Here is a 17,785-nt window from a genome sequence, read left to right on the forward strand (position 1 = left end):
GGGACAGATTTGGTAGAGAATGGTTGGACGCGGTCATACGAAAGGTGTTTTCCACCCGAAACGATTCCACGGTTCCATAACGCCATGACTGTTCCCTCATCACTCCATGACTATGACTCTGCGGTTCCACGGCTCTACGCCCCGGCAGCCCTGCACCGCCTCCGGGGTGGGGCCCTCGACGCCCGTCAGGGCTCGGCTCTTCCCCTCCTCCTTTTTCCACTAGGGGGCATCTATTTGGCCTGTGCCCGCCCTTTACGTTGCGCATCTGACATCACGGCGCACAAGCAGCCGTGAGAGGGAGAGAGGGAGGAAGCGGTGCCTGAGCGCTCGGCCGCGGCCGCCATTTTGTTTGTGTGCGCAGGACGGGCACGGGCCTTGCTCGCTTTTATTTTCAGCTGTAAGTGGTGAGGGGGCTTCTGCCTTGGCCTTCTAAAATCTTCCCTTTTGCCTCTTTTCTTTAGCTTTCCAGGGAGCTGAAGCGGCGGGGAAACGGAGGGGGCGCAGAGGGTTGGTGAGGGGAGGTGCTGCTCGCGTCGCCTCCGCGACCCGGAAAGGGGAATGAGCACAGGGACCTGCGTGAGGGCTTGATCGAGGGGATATTAGCGTGGGAGGAAGGGTCTTTGGTACAGGAGCTCCGCTGTCGGCTTCCCCTATGGCGGAGAAGGTCTCTGCAGAGGCGGAGGGGGGGGCTGAGGTGGGGGGCGCTGGGGCCTCGTGTGGCGAGCGGCGTGGGGGCCGCGCAGCTCGGCTGCCAGCCCGGCCGCCACGGAGCTGTTGGGCGCCTGCCCAAATGGCAGCCGAGACCAGCACGTCCACACAGCCCTCCCGGCCCCAGAGGCCTCCCGAGGGAAGGCCGCGTGGAGGCGGAATCCGCCGCTGTGGGTCGGGGGGTGGGGGTGGGGGGGGTGTTTGCTGTAGGGCTTGGTTCTGGGAGTCTGTACCCAAGGTGCTGGGATCGCCCTGGCTCGGCGGACTTTGATTGTCGCGAAGCAGTAAGCCTTTGACCTCCTCCGATCCGTACGGCCTGCCAAATTTTTTTATGGGAGACATTTGGAAAGCGCTGCGTAAGCGTTTTACGGCAGAACTTCGGTGGCCTTCCCGAGGTGCTCGATGTGTGGATCTTTTACAAAGTGCCCGTCACCCCCCGTTGGAGAAACCTGGTGGAATGTGGGAGTGCAAACAGCCCGTGGCACGGATGAGGACCGTGTAGTACAGGAATGCATATGTGCACGTCAGCTGTCGCTATTACATAAGTGCTTCCGTGCACGAATTTAGGGGGAGAGCTCTGGCATTCGAAAACCCTAAGGTGCCTCCCGTGATACGGATTGCGCTCACAGCGGGGCTTGCACAGACCGATTCTAGCAGTTTCCTCCACGTTCGCCTTCATTTCGTTGCTTTGGGGACGAACCTTGCAGCTTCCGCCTTAATCCCTGTAATTCTGTGCGCGTTTGTGAGTGTAATTTCTTTTCTCTTTGGGCACAAGCCCAAAACAAGGCAATCGCAAGGGAGATCTTACATTCACCTGTAACGGAGTGTTGGGGGGAGCTCTTTACCTTAAAGCAGAAAAAACGACCTATGAGTGTTCTTTGTAATTCGAGTTATGTAGGTTGAAAATGGAGGAAAATGGCTTTGGAGCTGAGTGAGAAGTTCAGGCGTATAAGTGAAACATTAATGGGTTTTAATTTTTGTCTTGGGCCATGTCGTTTGTCAATACATTAGCAGTTGTATTCCTCATTAATGTGAGTAGGAATTTTTTGTGAGACTAAAACCATGACCGATTCAAAGTAATTTCTTTTTCCCTGTTCATGACTCTGCATTACATTGGTATTTTAAACCACATTCCTATAAAAAAAATCCTGGTGCAGGTGCCTAGTGTGGTGGTGTTTTTTTTTAAACAACCAGCCTGCCACAAATAGGAAAGTATCAGAAACTGGTTTTCTCAGAACAGACTTGCCTTTTACATGGTCTGAAAATTTCCACTTAACGCTTCCAGTTGACAGGGAGGCAGACAGTGGTACTCTGTGTACAAATTCACACAGTCATGACTTTTTACTGCTGCCTCTGTTTCTAAACTACTTTTTTTCCTGTCATGGCTTACCTGAGAGATTTTTATTGTCTGATATATAATGAAATAGATATGTAAGGTTACTTGTTCTCAGATTCAAAAACCCCTGTGAAAGGAAGATAAACACGGTGGTTGGCTTTGTTACACTTGATTCTAGAGCTGTGCTCTACTTGCCTCTTTTTTTCAGTTGTGCTTACACTGAACGCAAGATTCCTGCGTTTAACATGCAGTAGCAGAAGCTGGTGGTGTTGATGTGGCCATCAGCTGAACTGTAAAACCCCTGCATACTCATGCTAATAAGGCTCAAAACTCCGTGGTTTAGCTCCTAGTACTATAGAATTGTGTGTTAATACCTTCTTTTCTGTAGTAATGTGCATCCAATATAGTGCGAAGAACTAAATCCAGGTTTTGTCAGAAGGTGTTTGAAGATTAAGGTCTCTCTCCAGTAGAAGATTTGGGAAATAATTCTGTTTAGTCACTTGAGAGTTTATTTAAAACAGGTTTTAATTACATGTTTGACGCTATTAAGTGGAGATGAGTTGGCCTATTTAATTGTGATTTGTGTTTCATAACAGTGTTGGGATGAGAGAGCTGCTCGCCAAACTGAAATAATACGTGGGGAAAGCTGAGGAAATGGTTCTTTCTAGCTCTCTCATATTTGATCAGACTACAGTGGCTGACTTGCATCTACAAATACCAGTGTAACCCTTTTATCTTTTGTGCATTTTTGTTTGTTTGTTTTTTCCAGTGGGAGATGAGGCATTCGAAACAATCCCATTGTCCTGAATGGGAGGACAGAAAGAGCTGGGATCAAAGAAAGCACAGCACCAGCCGGAAACGCAGGAAGAGGTCCCACAGCAGTGGACCAGAAAGCAAGCACTATAAACCAAATCACATTTCAGAAAGGTATAAGACTCTGAATTGAGTAGTGCTAATGTTTCTTATCATATCTAAAGTAAATACTTTTTCAGGATAAGAGGTTTTGAGTGTCCAAAGTTGTCAGTTCCTTAAGCATTGGCTTACTTAAAGCCAGCTTTAAAGGTAGTTGGTTTTGTTATAACACAGCACCTGAACCATTAAATAGACTTTCTTTAATAAAAACAAGTAAATGTTACTAGTTCATTTCACTGTTCTCAGCTAAGAGTTGGTATTGAATATATTCAGTATCAAATTCCAAGTAAAGTATACCTTTCCATTTACCTAATATGAGGAAAAGGAAGAGAAGGTTGGTTTAATCATTTAATGCAACGGTAAGTATGAGTTTCTCTTACTGTTTTGGAGGTGGCCTCAGTTTTCTCTCACACTGCTTTCACTGGAAAGATACATCTTTCTGTTTTTCCCTTGAGAAGAAGATCCCATGGAATTCTTGAGAGCTCACACTAGTCCTTATAAAATGCTGGTAGGGGTAGGTGGACAGAAATAGGAGGGCTCCTTGCCTCAGCAGCTTTCTTGAAAATACCTTCTGTGCAGAAGCTCCTCGACCCAGATACTCGTGAGGGTTTCAATGTTTAATGCAGAGCACTAAGAGCAGTGCTGCTTCTCTCAGTCTCCAGGTGGTTGTGGGTGTTTTAACATTCTGAAACCATAGAAAAGGGGATGACTGCTGTACCGACAGTGTTTTATCCTGTGACTTTGGAGATTGAGCAACTCAATTACAATCTCTTTTAGGAAGCATTTCTCCTTTTTGAGCCTGAACTTATTTACTGTGCAAACTGTGGATTGATTATATATTGTTCATGTGGATGGCTGATGTGTCTCCGAGACTGACGGTGTTGTTTAGCTGCCTAATAAAGTAACATCAAAAGCTCCACTGTTTTTGGGGAGGGAGTCAATTAGCAGACATTCTTGGTGTAAAGACAGCTGCTGTGTAACTCTGTAACACAACTCGAGTCGCTTATCTTGTTGGAACCGCAAGTATTTGAAGTGGAGAACATTCACTTAAAATATATTTTCAGTCATTATTTGGACGATAGAGCCATAAATGAAAGAGACCATCATGACCGGAGATATGTTGAGGAGTACAGAAATGACTTCTGTGAAGTGTATGACCCCAGGCATTATCACAGAGACTATGAAAAGAGTCACCATCATCACTATAGCAAATCCTCTGGTCGGAGCAGGAAAAGTAGTCATAAAAGGAAGCATAAGAGGCATCATTGCTCCAGTCACCAATCGCATTCGGTATGAGTAATTTTTAACTTTATTATTCATGAATTAGTGGTAATAGACTTCTTAAGTGAGAGCTAGGACTTCATTTCCTGGTCATAGTACTTAAAACCCCAAAAAAAACAACAAAACCACTGTATTATTAAAAAAGGATTTGTAGTTGAGTCCGTTTGTGAGCATATGAATGTGTTCTTGAGACTTTTGGGTCAGTGTTGGGTGAGGGGTGGGATTGTCATCCGTACTAGTTATCCAGTGGGAATGTAGGTAGCTGGTAGTTCAGGTCACTGGGATTAAGCTGAAAAATGGTATCTCAAAACTGAAAACATGCAACTGTGATGTTTTGAAGTGCAGTTGTCACTTTCTAGTTTCATAGTGTAGAAAAGTGTGTGCTTTCAGGTAGACTGTTTTGCCATGCATCTGTTACTAAAAGTAGTTGAAGTGGCATGCCTTTTTAATGTGAGCTTAATTGGAGCTATGACACATGCATGTCTGAAAAATTGGTAAGAACAAGCTCTGCAGTTCTACACCTCATTCCAGCCAACTTTGAGCCACGTGTCTGGCTAATGGCAGCTAATGTCTTATTGAAGATGGATTAAGTTTGCTGCTTGCCGCCTTTGAAGGCATGCTCTGAAATTCTCAGTATTGGCATGATGCCCACTGACATCTTGAGCTCCAGGTGGTTTACGTCACATTTGTGCAGTAGAAAACAGCAAGTGTGTTGTAGGTTATATAATGCAAACCTAAGGACTTCAGGATAATTTTTCTTCTCTCTAAACATGAGGGGAGTAAAATTACTTGATACATTTTTATGTTTAGATTATATCAAGTATATGTTTTGAAAGTAGAAGCCTTTCCCCTGACTGTAAGCTTAGGTATGTAAATAAATACTGTTTGTTGCTATTTGCTAGCAAGTATTAGAAGTAGCGATGTTGCATTCTTAATCTGTCTTCAGTTAAACCACTGTTTTGAGAGACAAAATTGTGTTGTTTTTTCTGTTGCTTTGTCACTTTAAGTATTTATCTGAAAATCTGTTCCTTGCCATGTTTTTCTTCTGTAACATAAACTGTGCCCTGTGAATTTCTGGGGACTGAATTTGAAATTGCTCCTGCCAACTGTCGTGGCCTGGTGTGTAACTGAATGCCTGAATATCTCCCCGCTGAATGAATTGCGTATTCTGCCCTGAATTCACTCTGATATATTGATTGGCTGGACGATCTTGGTGCCGTTTCCAGAAGAGTCACCGAAGGAAAAGATCCAGGAGTGTAGAGGATGATGAGGAGGGTCACCTGATCTGTGAAAGTGGAGACGTTCTAAGAGCAAGATGTATAGAACATTTTTCAACACTTTTTAAAAACTTTTCAGCAAAAAATCTGTTTAGTATAGTATGTCAGAGGCGGGGGGCTAAAGAAATCTTCATTGCTCTTTTTGTTCTGTTTTTTTCATGCTTTTTTGTTCTTTTGCATATCTTCTTTTCTGTAGAGTTTAAGTACTGTGTTCAAAAAGTTCCAATTAGTTAATGAATCTGGAGGTTAGGACGAGAGATAGGTGTTTTTTTTGGCTAACTGTTTTCATGATACCTGTCCAATAAAATAATGCATTCAGATGCTGATATTTAAAGTAACTATGCTTTTGTAATGACACAGTTTAAAATCTACGTTGATAGTGTTCATTCTTCTTGGAGTGGTTTTACAATTCTAACTTGTGTTTGTTCTTTTTAGATGAAATTGTTGCGACTTTAGGAGAAGGAGCTTTTGGAAAAGTCGTGGAGTGCATAGATCATGATATGTAAGTGTTGGTTGGGGTGCATAGATCATGATATGGAAGTGTTGGTTGGGGTGCATAGATCATGATACGTAAGTGTTGGTTGGGTTTTGTGAGTGGATCTCCTGACATTGTTTAGCTCAGGGATGTTTTCTTCATCTGAACTGTAACGTTTATTTTAGAGTGGTGGAGTGTACTTAAGAAAGAAATTGCACTTGTTTTGAGAGCTACCTCGTAAGCTTACTTATTTGTAAGGGTTTTTCAGATGTTACTGTATCTGTCCCTGATTGTTTCTAAGGTTCTTCAGTCATCTCTTGCTATACTACACGTTTGTTTATTCTGGTGTTGGTTTGATACAAGATGATACACAGAGAAATATGTTAGTTTGGAGGATCTGTCTGTTAAAAACAAACTTCCTTAACCACATTCATCTTGGGGAAACATCTGACCAGAGGGGGTTTCTCTCAACAATGAAAAAAATCTTTATAGTTATTTTTCTCTTGCACAAGCTGTGTAATCACATGGTGCAAACTACTAAGTAGATGTCTTGTGGCCTTTTTAAAGAGGGAGAACCATGTAGTGCTTCCTTGTGTTTTCCAGCGGTTCTGCAAGTGCTGTTGCCCTAAGCAGAGAATGTGATGGGGAGTAAACAGTACAGAATTTATTTGGGAGGCTCTATTTTAGAAGATGATGTAGAGAGATGCTTAGAAAGTGGGTTTGGTTCTTTGTGAAAACAGTTGTTTGGAATTGGTCAAGCTGCAAATTTTCCTCAGTTTCCATAACCAGACTTGGCCTTTGAGGTTATCCTGAAAGCTGAGTGTTCAATCCTTTTTCAGTGGTGTGGTTGCTGTCATGTGATGGCATTTTTGGTGGTGAAGAAAATCTATGTGCTGTGAGTTTTAAGCTGTTAGTAAAACTTAGATATTTTAACAAAAATTTAATTACTTCTGCAGTTCCCTGGCTTTGTTCTAGTAGTTTTTCCTCTGCTTTTGTTCTGTCATTACAGAAGTTACATCTGTTCAGGAGAGGTCTGTTGAGATTGTGTTGAGGGCAGTTTTTTGAGTCATTAGAATCCAAATCGCTCTACAGAGACTACTACAAATTTTCTCAGAGTGAATGGGATGGAATGAACTACGTGTGTCAGCATCCCATTGAAGTAGCAGCCTTGCAGTGCAAATGTTGGAGTGAGTGCAGCTCAGCGTTCACTTATACAAGGAATCTAAACTTTGGAGGCCGTTCAGCTCCCCTGATTCCGTGGGAGTGCTGGAAAAGAGCCTGAACCAAGTTGTGCAAGCTATAGGACTTTCCTCAAATGACAACTTTGCTATTTTTTGTTATTAATAGTGTTACAGATGGATTGCTGATGTTTATTCTACCGTAGATAAGACTGAGAAAGAGATAATGTAGCGTGCACTTGAATGAGTATTTGACAAAGGCAAGATGGGTATTGCATTTCTTTATGAAAACACTTCTGGTTAAGTTCAGTGTGCTTAGTCAGAGTCCCCTAATCCAATTCATAATTCTCCATGACCTTGAATCTTCCTGTTTCCTTTAATAAAATCAAGCAGCTTTGGGTTTGTAGGTATTTAGCAGTCATGAATTCAACTTGTGATGCTTTGGTCTTCTTTACAGGAGAGGAATGCACGTAGCAGTTAAAATAGTGAAAAATGTTGGTAGATACCGAGAAGCAGCCCGGTCAGAAATACAGGTGTTGGAACACTTAAACAACATGGACCCAAGCAGCACTTTGTAAGTATGACTTTAAATAGTTAACATACTAAGGATTTGCAGGAGATAATTACTTCATGAACTGAGGGTTGGTTTGTTTTCTTTTTAAAGCCGCTGTGTCCAGATGCTGGAATGGTTTGATCATCATGGCCACGTTTGCATTGTTTTTGAGCTACTGGGACTTAGTACTTATGACTTCATTAAAGAAAACAGCTTTCTGCCATTTCATATCAATGACATTAGAAATATGGCTTACCAAATTTGCCAGTCTATAAACTGTAAGTAAATCTCAGTACTTTTATCAAACATGCTCTTTGACTTTCTTATAAAAGTAAGAAATGTATTAATTATGGAATACTGTTCTTTTTTTTTTCTTGTAGTTTTACATCATAATAAACTCACTCACACAGATTTAAAGCCTGAAAATATCTTGTTTGTGGAGTCTGATTACATAGTCAAGTACAATGCCAAAATGGTAAGTTTGGACTTTTGTTTCTCCCAACTTGAGCTTGTGTCTTCAGAACTCTGCTATAAAAAGCTCAAGTGACACAGTTATGTTCCTCAAGGCTTTTTTGTGGTCTTTGAGCTATGCTAACTTAATCTACTGAGTAACTTTGCTGTGAGTCAAGCTGAACTGTTTAATCTGATTACAAGTTAAGTTGTGGAGGTTCTGCCGTTCACAGGGAGCATTGCCTTAATGGCTTTGAATTTAGCCAGCTTTTTTCTTTCATATTTCTTAGGCCATTTGGATCCCTTTCTTCAAAGCACCCCTGTATTTGGAGAGGAATATTAGGTCTTGCATTCTCTGATTACCCTGGAGTCTGAAGTGCCTGTCAGCTACAAATTTTCTGTTTATCAGTCTTGACTCAGTTGTTTTGGAGTGTTCAAATTAAATCACTTTGCTACCAGCTCCTCTTCCCTTGGAGCTTGAGCCAAATAGCAACTGATGTATTGGGAAGGTGTGTTTTGTTCAAGAGGTGTAATTTCTGGTATTTTACATGAAGCTAGTATTCTGAAGGTAGAGAAAATAGGATCAACACCTTTTGTCAAAGCATGCCTTTAAACAGCACTAACAAAGAGCACTTTGTTTTTCTTGCAGAAGCGAGATGAGCGCACTTTAAAAAACACAGACATCAAAGTGGTTGATTTTGGAAGTGCAACTTTTGATGATGAACATCACAGCACATTAGTGTCTACCAGGCATTACAGAGCTCCTGAGGTTATATTAGGTCAGTTAATTACATTCAGATGAATTTACTTCATAAGCTGGAGTATTTGCTCATGGTTGTAGTAATTCAGTTTCTCACAGATGATGATGGTGTTAGATTTCTTGAGAGTAAATCAAAGTCCAAACATGTTTTTGTCTCACTTTCTTCCACCCAGGCTTGGGGAGGGGTGTGAAGGGGGAATGTGTGCCTCAGTAAATGCATGCAGCCTGGGCACTTGCTGTGTGGATTACAAATGTTGAGAACGTATTTGAAAGTAAAACACAAACTTTGTCTCTTTTGCAGCATTGGGTTGGTCACAGCCTTGTGATGTTTGGAGTATTGGTTGTATTCTAATTGAGTATTATCTTGGATTTACAGTGTTCCAGGTACGTCTGTATGGTTAAGTTGAATGGTATGGTTACAGACTGTTGATGGTTAAATCATACATACTTAACTCTTACTGTAAAAAGCACTACCCTACAGGCTTCCCAAGGGTTATATAGATGAGATTGTAATGACAGAATGCATATATGGAAATGAGATGTCTTGGCTGTACCCTTCAGACTACTTAAGATAATCTCTTCTGGCTTTTGGATGGTGAAGCCTTACCAGAGCCTGAAGTTTCTGCTAGAATGAAGAGTGAAGGAAACACACAAAACTTGGCTTATGAACCCTGCTGTTCAGGGGCTCTCTTAACAGTGGAAGGTGTCCTAGAACAAGCTGCACCATGCAATCAATCTTCGATGATTTAAGGTGCTAATGTATAAAGATATCCTGACTCCTACGGAGAAGACATTTGCTAGAGCTGAGTAGTGTGACCAAGTGGCTGAAAGCAGAAAAATCTGATGAGTGCATTCATTGCTTTTTCCAGACACATGATAGTAAGGAACACTTGGCAATGATGGAAAGAATACTAGGGCCTCTGCCAACTCACATGATCAAGAAATCCAGGTAAGTTCATTATAGAAGTAGTAAGTTGTCTAATTTTTTCTGATTACTAGAGAAATCCTAAACCTCCCATTGTTAGCTGTCAGCTTCTGAAGATAACAGAGAGACTTCCAGGCTTCTTGGTACCTTTCAATCTGATGCAAGAAATTGTCAGGTTAATTTAATAGCTAATAATAGTCCTCATTTCTGCTGTCAGTCTGAGTTGGCAGCAACCAAAATCCCAGCCTCTTGAGCAGGGTATGAATGTCCTTAAGTCTCTAAAGCTGAGTTTGATGCAGTCACCACACAGTGTTAGACATCACCACAGGTCTCTCTAAATGAATACTGGGTGAAAGAGCTGTGAGCTCCCAAATGGTGCCATGGTCTAAGTCATAGTTTCATAGTTTCATTCAGGGTTGGAAGGGACCACAAGGATCATCTAGTTCCAACCCCCCTGCCATGGGCAGGGACACCCCACACTAGATCAGGCTGGCCAGAGCCTCATCCAGCCTGCTCTTAAACACCCCCAGGGATGGGGCCTCGACCACCTCCCTGGACAACCCATTCCAGGGTTTCACCACTCTCATGGTGAAGAACTTCCTCCTCACATCTAGCCTGAATCTCCCCACCTCCAGCTTCATTCCATTCCCCCTAGTCCTATCACTACCTGAGATCCTGAGAAGTCCTTCCCCAGCCTTCCTGTAGGCCCCCTTCAGATACTGGAAGGCCACAATTAGGTCACCTTGGAGCCTTCTCTTCTGCAGACTGAACAGCCCCAACTCCTTCAGTCTGTCCTCATAGGAGAAGTGCTCCAGCCCTCTGATCATCCTTGTGGCCCTTAAAGTCATGGGTCTGTGGTGACAGGTTGGACTTGATGATCCTCAAGGTTGTCTTCCAACCTTGGCTATACTGTGATACTGTGAAATGCAGAGGAGATGCTGGAGCTCTTGTGCAGTTTCAGAACTTCTTTAAAAGGTGTCTGCCCACCTCATGCACTGGCACTATCTGACTGTCACTTTCCTTGTCCTGCTGCAGAAAGCATTATTTCCACCACGACCAGTTGGACTGGGATGAGCACAGTTCTGCAGGGCGCTATGTTAGGAGACGCTGTAAGCCCCTAAAGGTAGGAGACCACATTTTGATTGCTCTGTTAGGGTTGCAGTTGTGAAGCATCTCTCTGAACATTCCTCTTTCTTCTTCCAGGAATTCATGCATTGCCAAGACACAGATCATCAGCGTCTGTTCGACCTGGTTCGCAAGATGCTGGAGTATGACCCAGCCAAAAGAATCACTCTTGACGAAGCCTTGCAGCATCCTTTTTTTGAACCATTAAATAAATAAAGTCAAAGATCATCTATGCTTCTTCATGGAGATTCCCTAGACTGTGTCAGTCAACAGAGGTTGCATGAGGCTTTTGTAAACTCTAAATTATTTTGTACAGTTAAGTCTGTAAATATTTCCATATGTTTTGTATACCTGTTACGTTTCCCTTGTTGAACAGTTGTAGTCTTACGAGTATCAAAGTGAAAATAAAAGTAATTTTCATTTTTGAGAATCACTTTCTTTTTGCAGCTGTGCCCTTCTCCTTCTGCACAGGGGCCTGGTTAAGCATCTGACCTGAGGGGAGGAGTCTGGGGGCTAGCTTGGAGAAGCTTTGAAAACATGAAATGTTTTTAACTAGCCTTTTTATTAGCCATAATGAAAAGAGTAAGGGGCTAAGGCTACATTATCATGCTGTGTAAAACTTGTGCTAGACTGACCCAGGGCTGCAAATTCTGTGTTGTAAGTGGGTGTCTTTTCTGGGTTCTGTTAAACATCATGTAACACACTCTGCCTGATCAGTCTCTGGACAGCTGCCTCATGGTTTCAGTGTTAAGGAGTTACAGGCAATTTTTTGTCAAGGTCCTATAAGTGACATTCTGTATTTTCAGTGTTACTTCAAAGTCATTGAAAATCATCGTTTAGTGTGGCACCCAGAATTGAACACTACTCAAGCTGGGGCCTTGTCAGGGCTGTGTACAGAGGCACAATCACTTCCCTACTCCTGCTGGACTGAAACAGGCCAGGATGCCGTTGGCCTTCTTGGCCACACACTGCTGCCTCATGTTCAGCCAGCCATCCACAAGCACCCCATGAAGCTTCAGGTTTTGTGCTTGCTAAGCCCTAATGCATAGCAAGACTTTAAAGTGTCCTTGTTCCACTGATGTGGAGGAGGCTTGATTTGCAAGAGGCTCCAGACATGCATATTTCTGACCCGGGTGTGGAATAGAGCTGGGACAGGCTTTGAAAGCTTATCTTCTGTAAGCAGTGCCACCTCCTGGGCTTGATTATGTCTCATTATAGGCCGTTCCCATCCTAGGCTGTTGCTGTTCACATCATTGTTTCTTCTCTGCATGACAAAAAACGTTAACAGTTGGCAGCATCCAGGTTAGCTGGGTAGGACTGAGGAAGACTGGAGTGAATTCCCTTGCTCGCCTCTTCCCTCACCTTCAGAAGTGAAGCAAGGGTTTGGCTGCGTGTCAGCTAAGCAATGCAAATCAAAGGCAGATGGGGGGGAAACCAAGTTTATGTGCTGCTATAACTATAAAACTGTAACTGTAAAACAGCCTTGTCAAAATGAGAAGGGGGAAGATTGTGTCTCCTTGCTGAAGGAGTACTTTGAGCCTTCCTTAATGCGGTTACTAAAAGGCTCTGCTCTCTCTTTTCAGAGGTACTTGCTGGAAGAAAGGAATACTTTCAAAACCCTGCTTACATTCACTTTCCTTCTCCCAGTAAACTTGGAAAAATGTGCTGTCAGGATTGACCAGGCAGCTGCACAGAGGGGCCAAGGAGTTCTGCAGGCCTTGCAGCACCTACAGAAATTGGAGGTGGAAGGAGCAGGCACCTGAGGGCCATGGTCTCCCCAGCAAGGCAGCATATAGCCAGGGATCTGTAATGGGGCTGTGTTCTGCTCTGGGCTGCCCTGGGTGCTCAGGTCTTTACCAGGGATGAGAGTTTTATATACACCCCATCCTGTTCTCTTGTTAGAACATGAGTACAGTGGTGTAGTTTGTCATTATGTTTGCTTCAAGCTGATAGTAACTGCCTGTAGCTGGTGGTGAAGTGTAAGATCCATTCACATCTTTCTCTGCACTTCAGGGTCTTATTATTGCACCTTAAGAACACAGTGTGTGCAAAGAGTTCAGCTGGGCAAACCCACAGCAGGCATGTCCACGGTGGGTCAGTTAAATGTTTTACTGAACATGGATGATAGAACAAATAGAGGTGGTTTAAAGTGAGCACCTGGTCCCTGAAGTGCAGACCATGTGTGAGAGATACAAAAGCTCAGCAGTTGAGGAGGGCAGGGGAAGAGTTGGGCTCAGAGTTAGACCATGAGAAGGATTCAGGAGTCTAGGGTACAGGGCTTAGCTGCTGCAGTAGTGATTAGGTCTCCTTGTGCTACAGGTTCCAAGTATCTCGGTTGCAAGGAGGGCTCAGGTTGTATGGACACACTTCCAGGACAAGATGCTTTGCACTCTAGAAGCTCCCCTCAAAGCGAGGATACTGTGAATGCATAATCAATCTCATGGAGCTTGTTAGCAAAGTCTTAGCAGCCTCATAGGAAGGAGAGGGGGAGGAGAAGGTGAGGAAGTTGCTCACAAAACCCTGGAGTTGTCCTAATTGTACCTTCAGGCATGTGAAGGAAGGCAGGAAATAGCAAATGATAGAGGTTTGCCTGGCTATCTGGTTTGGCTATAGCTGCTGCAAAAAACTCCAGGGTCAATATCCTACCTGGCAGTCTGGTTCTTATTAACATACTGACACTACACGTTAGTAGCATTTTCTGACTTTCACTCATCAGGGCAAAGTCTTTGGCCAGGGAGGCACAGAGCACATTTGGGTTTGTGCACCATGTGCTTGGAGTCCAGGCAGGCTATCCAAGGATGTTACACAGGCGAGTGAGAGTTGACATCATTCAATCCTTAACAGTGAGGAAGAGGCAAGGATGTTCAGCAAAGTCCAGGGGTGTTCTGTGTTTCTTTGTTAGCACAGTTTCTCATTCAAAGGCTCCCTAAAGCACATGGGGCACTTCACTACCGCTAAATCACGAAGTTCCAGTGTGCGGTGGGAGACCACTGGGCTTTGCAGATAAGGTCTCAGAATTGATCACGGCCCCAACGGGGGCTGCAGCGCAGAAAGAACCAGATCCCGCGGGGCTGACGCCTCTTGCAGTCCCGCTCCTTCGGAGGGGATGAGCCATTCCCTAGATCTGCAGCCCCGCAGGGGCATACCGTAGCCCGGTGCCCGCTGTCCCGGCGCGGAGGAGCCGCTCCGGCCGCCATGACCCCGCTGGAGGGCGCCCGCTCCGCGGCCGCGGCTGCCCCCGCTGCGGGCTGCCCTACGGGGCGGGCGCCCGCCCCGGCGGCCGAACCGGGGTCGCCCCCCGCGTCCTGAAGCGGCTCTTGCTTTGCCCTGCACCGCCGCGACTCCGGGTGGGCGGAGAGGGAGCGTTCCCCGCGGGGGGCCGGGCAGCGGGGGTGGGATCTGCTCATCGCAATCCCCCATGGGGGGCGGCGGGCCGCGTTCGGAGCATCCCCCCTTCCCCAGAGCGGGGGAGCCGCCACCCCCCGCTTCCTCCGTTTAAGACCCGGGCTGACGGGGCGAAGGGAGGGAGAGCGGTCGCTCCGCAGCTGCCGGTCCCACTTCCGCAGCGGGGCGCGCAGCGCGGCGCACGGGGCGGGCGCTGGATGCGCCGGCGGCGGCAGGCAGGCGGCAGCCGAGCGGGACCCCGCGCAGCGGCGCGATGAGCGCGGGCAGCGGCGCCGCGGCGGGTACCGCCACCTCCGCCCTCTGCCTGCTCCTCTCCCTCACCGCTGTGGCCGTCTGCCTGCTGCTGGGAGCCAAGACGGCGGAGCTGCAGGGCCGGCTGGCCGCGCTGGAGGAGCGGGGTGCCGCCGGACACGGGCCGCTGCTGGACGCACTACAACCCCGCGTGGAGCAGCTCTTCCGGGAGGTGAGTGGCGGCAGGGACGCGCAGTACCCACGCGCGGGCATCACCCATGGGTCAGCAGCGCCCACCAGCCGGGCAGTACCCAGGGGTCAGCGGCAGCCTTCTCCCGGGTAGCATTCACGGGCGCGCAGGACCAGCCGAACTGAGGCGGCAAACTTGGGGAGGTTACGCTTTCCCCGCTCTAGCGCGGAGGTCCCGGGGCTTGCTCCGTGTGTCAGCGGCTTTTCCTTTGGGAAAACTTGCCAAACTTTCCCCCTTTTTGTTGCCGTTCACGTTAAGCGGAGTGTGGGGCGAGGCGTGGCAAAGCCCGTCTGATTTAGAAGAGAAAATGCCCCAGGTGGAAAGGGGAACCGGTTAACGACTGAGAATGCTGAGAGCACAGGGCTTTCCCCCTCCCTCTATTCACTGGCAAAAGTAACCCGAGCCCTTAAATACTGTTTATCTGTGGATGTAATGGACTATAATTTCCTTGTTAGAAAATTATGAACATGATCCCTGTTATCTGGACTGTCTATCACGGAGTATCATGTGGTCCCGCAGTGCTGAACTGATTTATAGTGGGTAGAGGAGCCTAGCGACTAGTCACTTCCAATCCCAGGGATTTCTGAAATGATTCAATAAAGATTTCTGTGCTGAAAGTTTTCTCCTACTTGAAGAACAATTATCCACGCTGATGCTTTTCTCCATTGCTAAGCCAGACCATTCTGCATCACTTAAACCAGACCCTTCTCCAGCACTAACCCAAATCTTTCTCTGTTACTAAACCAAACCTCTGGGAGAAGTTACGTTCTGGTCTTTAGGTTGGAGGCTTTCTACAGGCAAGAGGGGACGGGAAGGGCTCCCATCACTCATAGGGAACACTTGAAGGTCCTGCCGTTGGTTTGCTGGATTTGTGTAAACAGTAGTTCATAAAGTGCAGCAAGATTCCACAGGGCTTACTGGGCTGCCGCAGGACTCTCCCGAGTGATCGATTCTGACATCTGGGGAAGGTTTTACACTGGGATTTTATTAATGGCCTGACTGGGGTGCAGAACACGGGGCTGCATTAAAATCATTACAGCCATGAAACCTCAGCCGTGCAAAAATGTATTTGTGTGCAGAGTCTCCAGCTGCGAGCAGCGCTGGGGATGCGGTGGGGGGGATGGAGACAGCGCTGCAGGGATGGGGAGACAATTCCTCATGCTGCCTGTTGCTGTCGGAGTTACGGCGAGGGCATTGCTGGCACCGCCGGGGCATGCCCCTCCTCCTGGAAACGGGTTTGCATTGATGAGCCTCTATAAAAGGGAAATGTTAAAAAGCGTTTTTTCGTGAAAAGGCTGAACACCAGACCGGGAGGGTGCCAGCGAGGGGCAGTCACAACATCTAGTTAAGCAAGCAGGATTTAGCCTGCCAGTCGTGGTAGTGGTTCTGTTCCAATTACTCCAATAAATGTGCTTAGCAATGGGAATGGTTTCTGTGGCACTGCCTAAGATCATGTGCAACCTCTTGCTGAGATTTAGTTAAGTGTGGAAAGCTTGTTTTGTACTGGGAGCGCTCAGATGGAGCTTGTACAGGGGAAAATAAAGCAAAGCCACATAATTGGGTTTCTAATGCAAGAGTGAGCTTGTTGAAACGTTCAGTGGGACCAAACTTTTGTCAATACCGAAAGCAAATTTTGATAGGAGTAGCAGATTCAAGGAATGCATGGTAACGATTGTGCTGTCTATTAACAGCTGGTTTAAATGAGCCTACTAATTGATGTTCAAGTCTCAGAAAGTGTCTGTTTCTTGACCAGACTCTCCTCCATTACAAAAGACTGCTCGCTCGCCGGGCAACTTCTGTTCTTGCTGTGCTCGAGACTTTCTGGAGAGTGAGAGAATATTTCCATCACCATGAACATCAACTGATGCCTGGGGTCAGCTTTTTTTGTTGTTACATTCTGTGTGGGTCCTCGTTTGAAGTTTACCACAGCATTTCAGAAGTGAAACCAAAGCTCCATACGCTCTCTGTGCATGACCCGGCGTACTTTGTTCTCTGTCACTGCCCAAAAAGCATTACCCCATATACCAGTCTAGGGCTTTGCTGCTGTAATTTATGGCAGAGCTGCAAATGCAACACCATCAGGCTGGCTCTGTTCCTGTCTGTGTTACTTGAATGTTTGGCAAGTCAAAGAGGGTAGGAAATAACCCAGGAAGGGTGAGTGTGTAGTTAAGGCACTGAAAGCCAATTTGGACAACTAGTGTTTAGTTTCTGGCCCTCTGACAGGCATCTGTCTAACTCTGGAGAAACTGTTGATTTTATATGGCAGGACTTTGCCCTTCTCTTGGCTGGTCCTTGGGCAGGATGTGCTGCAGGGTCCTACTTTGATGCCCTCCCAAGCATTCCCAGCAGCGCAATCCAAACGTGGCGGCATCTCCACTTGCTCTGCATCAAAAGCCCCGGCTGGAAGCGTGTAGTTTTTGTGCTGGAGGGAAGATGTGAACGGGAGGGTTAGAGAAGCATCCAGTTGTTGTAAACAAAGCTGAACCGTTTCGTTCACAAAGGATTTATTGTCCGCAGTAGGCAGACAGTGTCCAGATTAATCAGTTTCACGGCAAGAACAATTCAGTGGGAGAGCAGAGGACTCGCTCCAGATTTCAGATCTCCTCTGCTGTCCCCAGTGATGCCTGCTGAACTGAAAGGAGGGAAGAGCTTATTTTCATTTCCTCGAGCATCTTCATCAACTAAATGACTTCAAAAGTAAACAGATAAAGACCGAGCGACTCTGTGACATTTAGGCTGCAAGTGGCTGCCAGAAAAGTCTCTTCAGATACCTTCTTGCCACTTTTTCTCGAGGAAAGGATATGCTTTGCAGAAGGCAGTTGGATCATTGCAGTATTTGTATTTCCCTTAGGGAAACTTCTCTGTCAGGTGTTGTGAAACCACGTTGATACTTTCAGGACCTCTTAGCATCTCCTCGGA

General features: G+C 45.9%; 2 protein-coding genes across 2 annotated transcripts in view; both read left to right on the plus strand.

Annotated features, from left to right (window-relative positions):
- Positions 1-268: 268 nt before the first annotated feature.
- Positions 269-11,410, plus strand: CLK4 (CDC like kinase 4). The gene is made up of 13 exons (XM_068162831.1): positions 269-397; positions 2,814-2,971; positions 4,021-4,246; positions 5,464-5,554; positions 5,950-6,016; positions 7,625-7,741; positions 7,832-7,998; positions 8,101-8,195; positions 8,820-8,949; positions 9,232-9,314; positions 9,800-9,879; positions 10,891-10,978; positions 11,059-11,410. Exons 2-13 carry the CDS (start codon positions 2,820-2,822, stop codon positions 11,194-11,196), a joined length of 1,434 nt encoding a protein of 477 aa, XP_068018932.1. The 5' UTR covers positions 269-397; positions 2,814-2,819; the 3' UTR covers positions 11,197-11,410.
- A 3,181-nt stretch (positions 11,411-14,591) lies between these two features.
- Positions 14,592-17,785, plus strand: part of COL23A1 (collagen type XXIII alpha 1 chain) — a 214,506-nt gene continuing 211,312 nt past the window's right edge. Inside the window, exon 1 of the mRNA XM_068162909.1 lies at positions 14,592-14,848. Coding sequence (XP_068019010.1) covers positions 14,639-14,848 — 210 coding nt within the window. The 5' untranslated portion in view covers positions 14,592-14,638. The remainder of the gene's footprint in view (positions 14,849-17,785) is intronic.

Source organism: Melanerpes formicivorus, unplaced genomic scaffold, assembly GCF_026170545.1.
Source record: "Melanerpes formicivorus ecotype bairdi unplaced genomic scaffold, bMelFor1.0.p_v2 SCAF_2, whole genome shotgun sequence".
In the NCBI taxonomy this organism is placed as follows: Eukaryota; Metazoa; Chordata; class Aves; order Piciformes; family Picidae; genus Melanerpes; species Melanerpes formicivorus.

Excerpts from the sequence above, each read along its gene's own strand:
- CLK4 (XM_068162831.1), top strand. The coding sequence starts at position 2,820 with ATGAGGCATTCGAAACAATCCCATTGTCCTGAATGGGAGGACAGAAAG. Across the intron at positions 7,999-8,100 it reads AATTTGCCAGTCTATAAACT|TTTTACATCATAATAAACTC; the intron begins GTAAGTAAATCT and ends TTTTTCTTGTAG. Across the intron at positions 8,950-9,231 it reads AGCTCCTGAGGTTATATTAG|CATTGGGTTGGTCACAGCCT; the intron begins GTCAGTTAATTA and ends TCTCTTTTGCAG.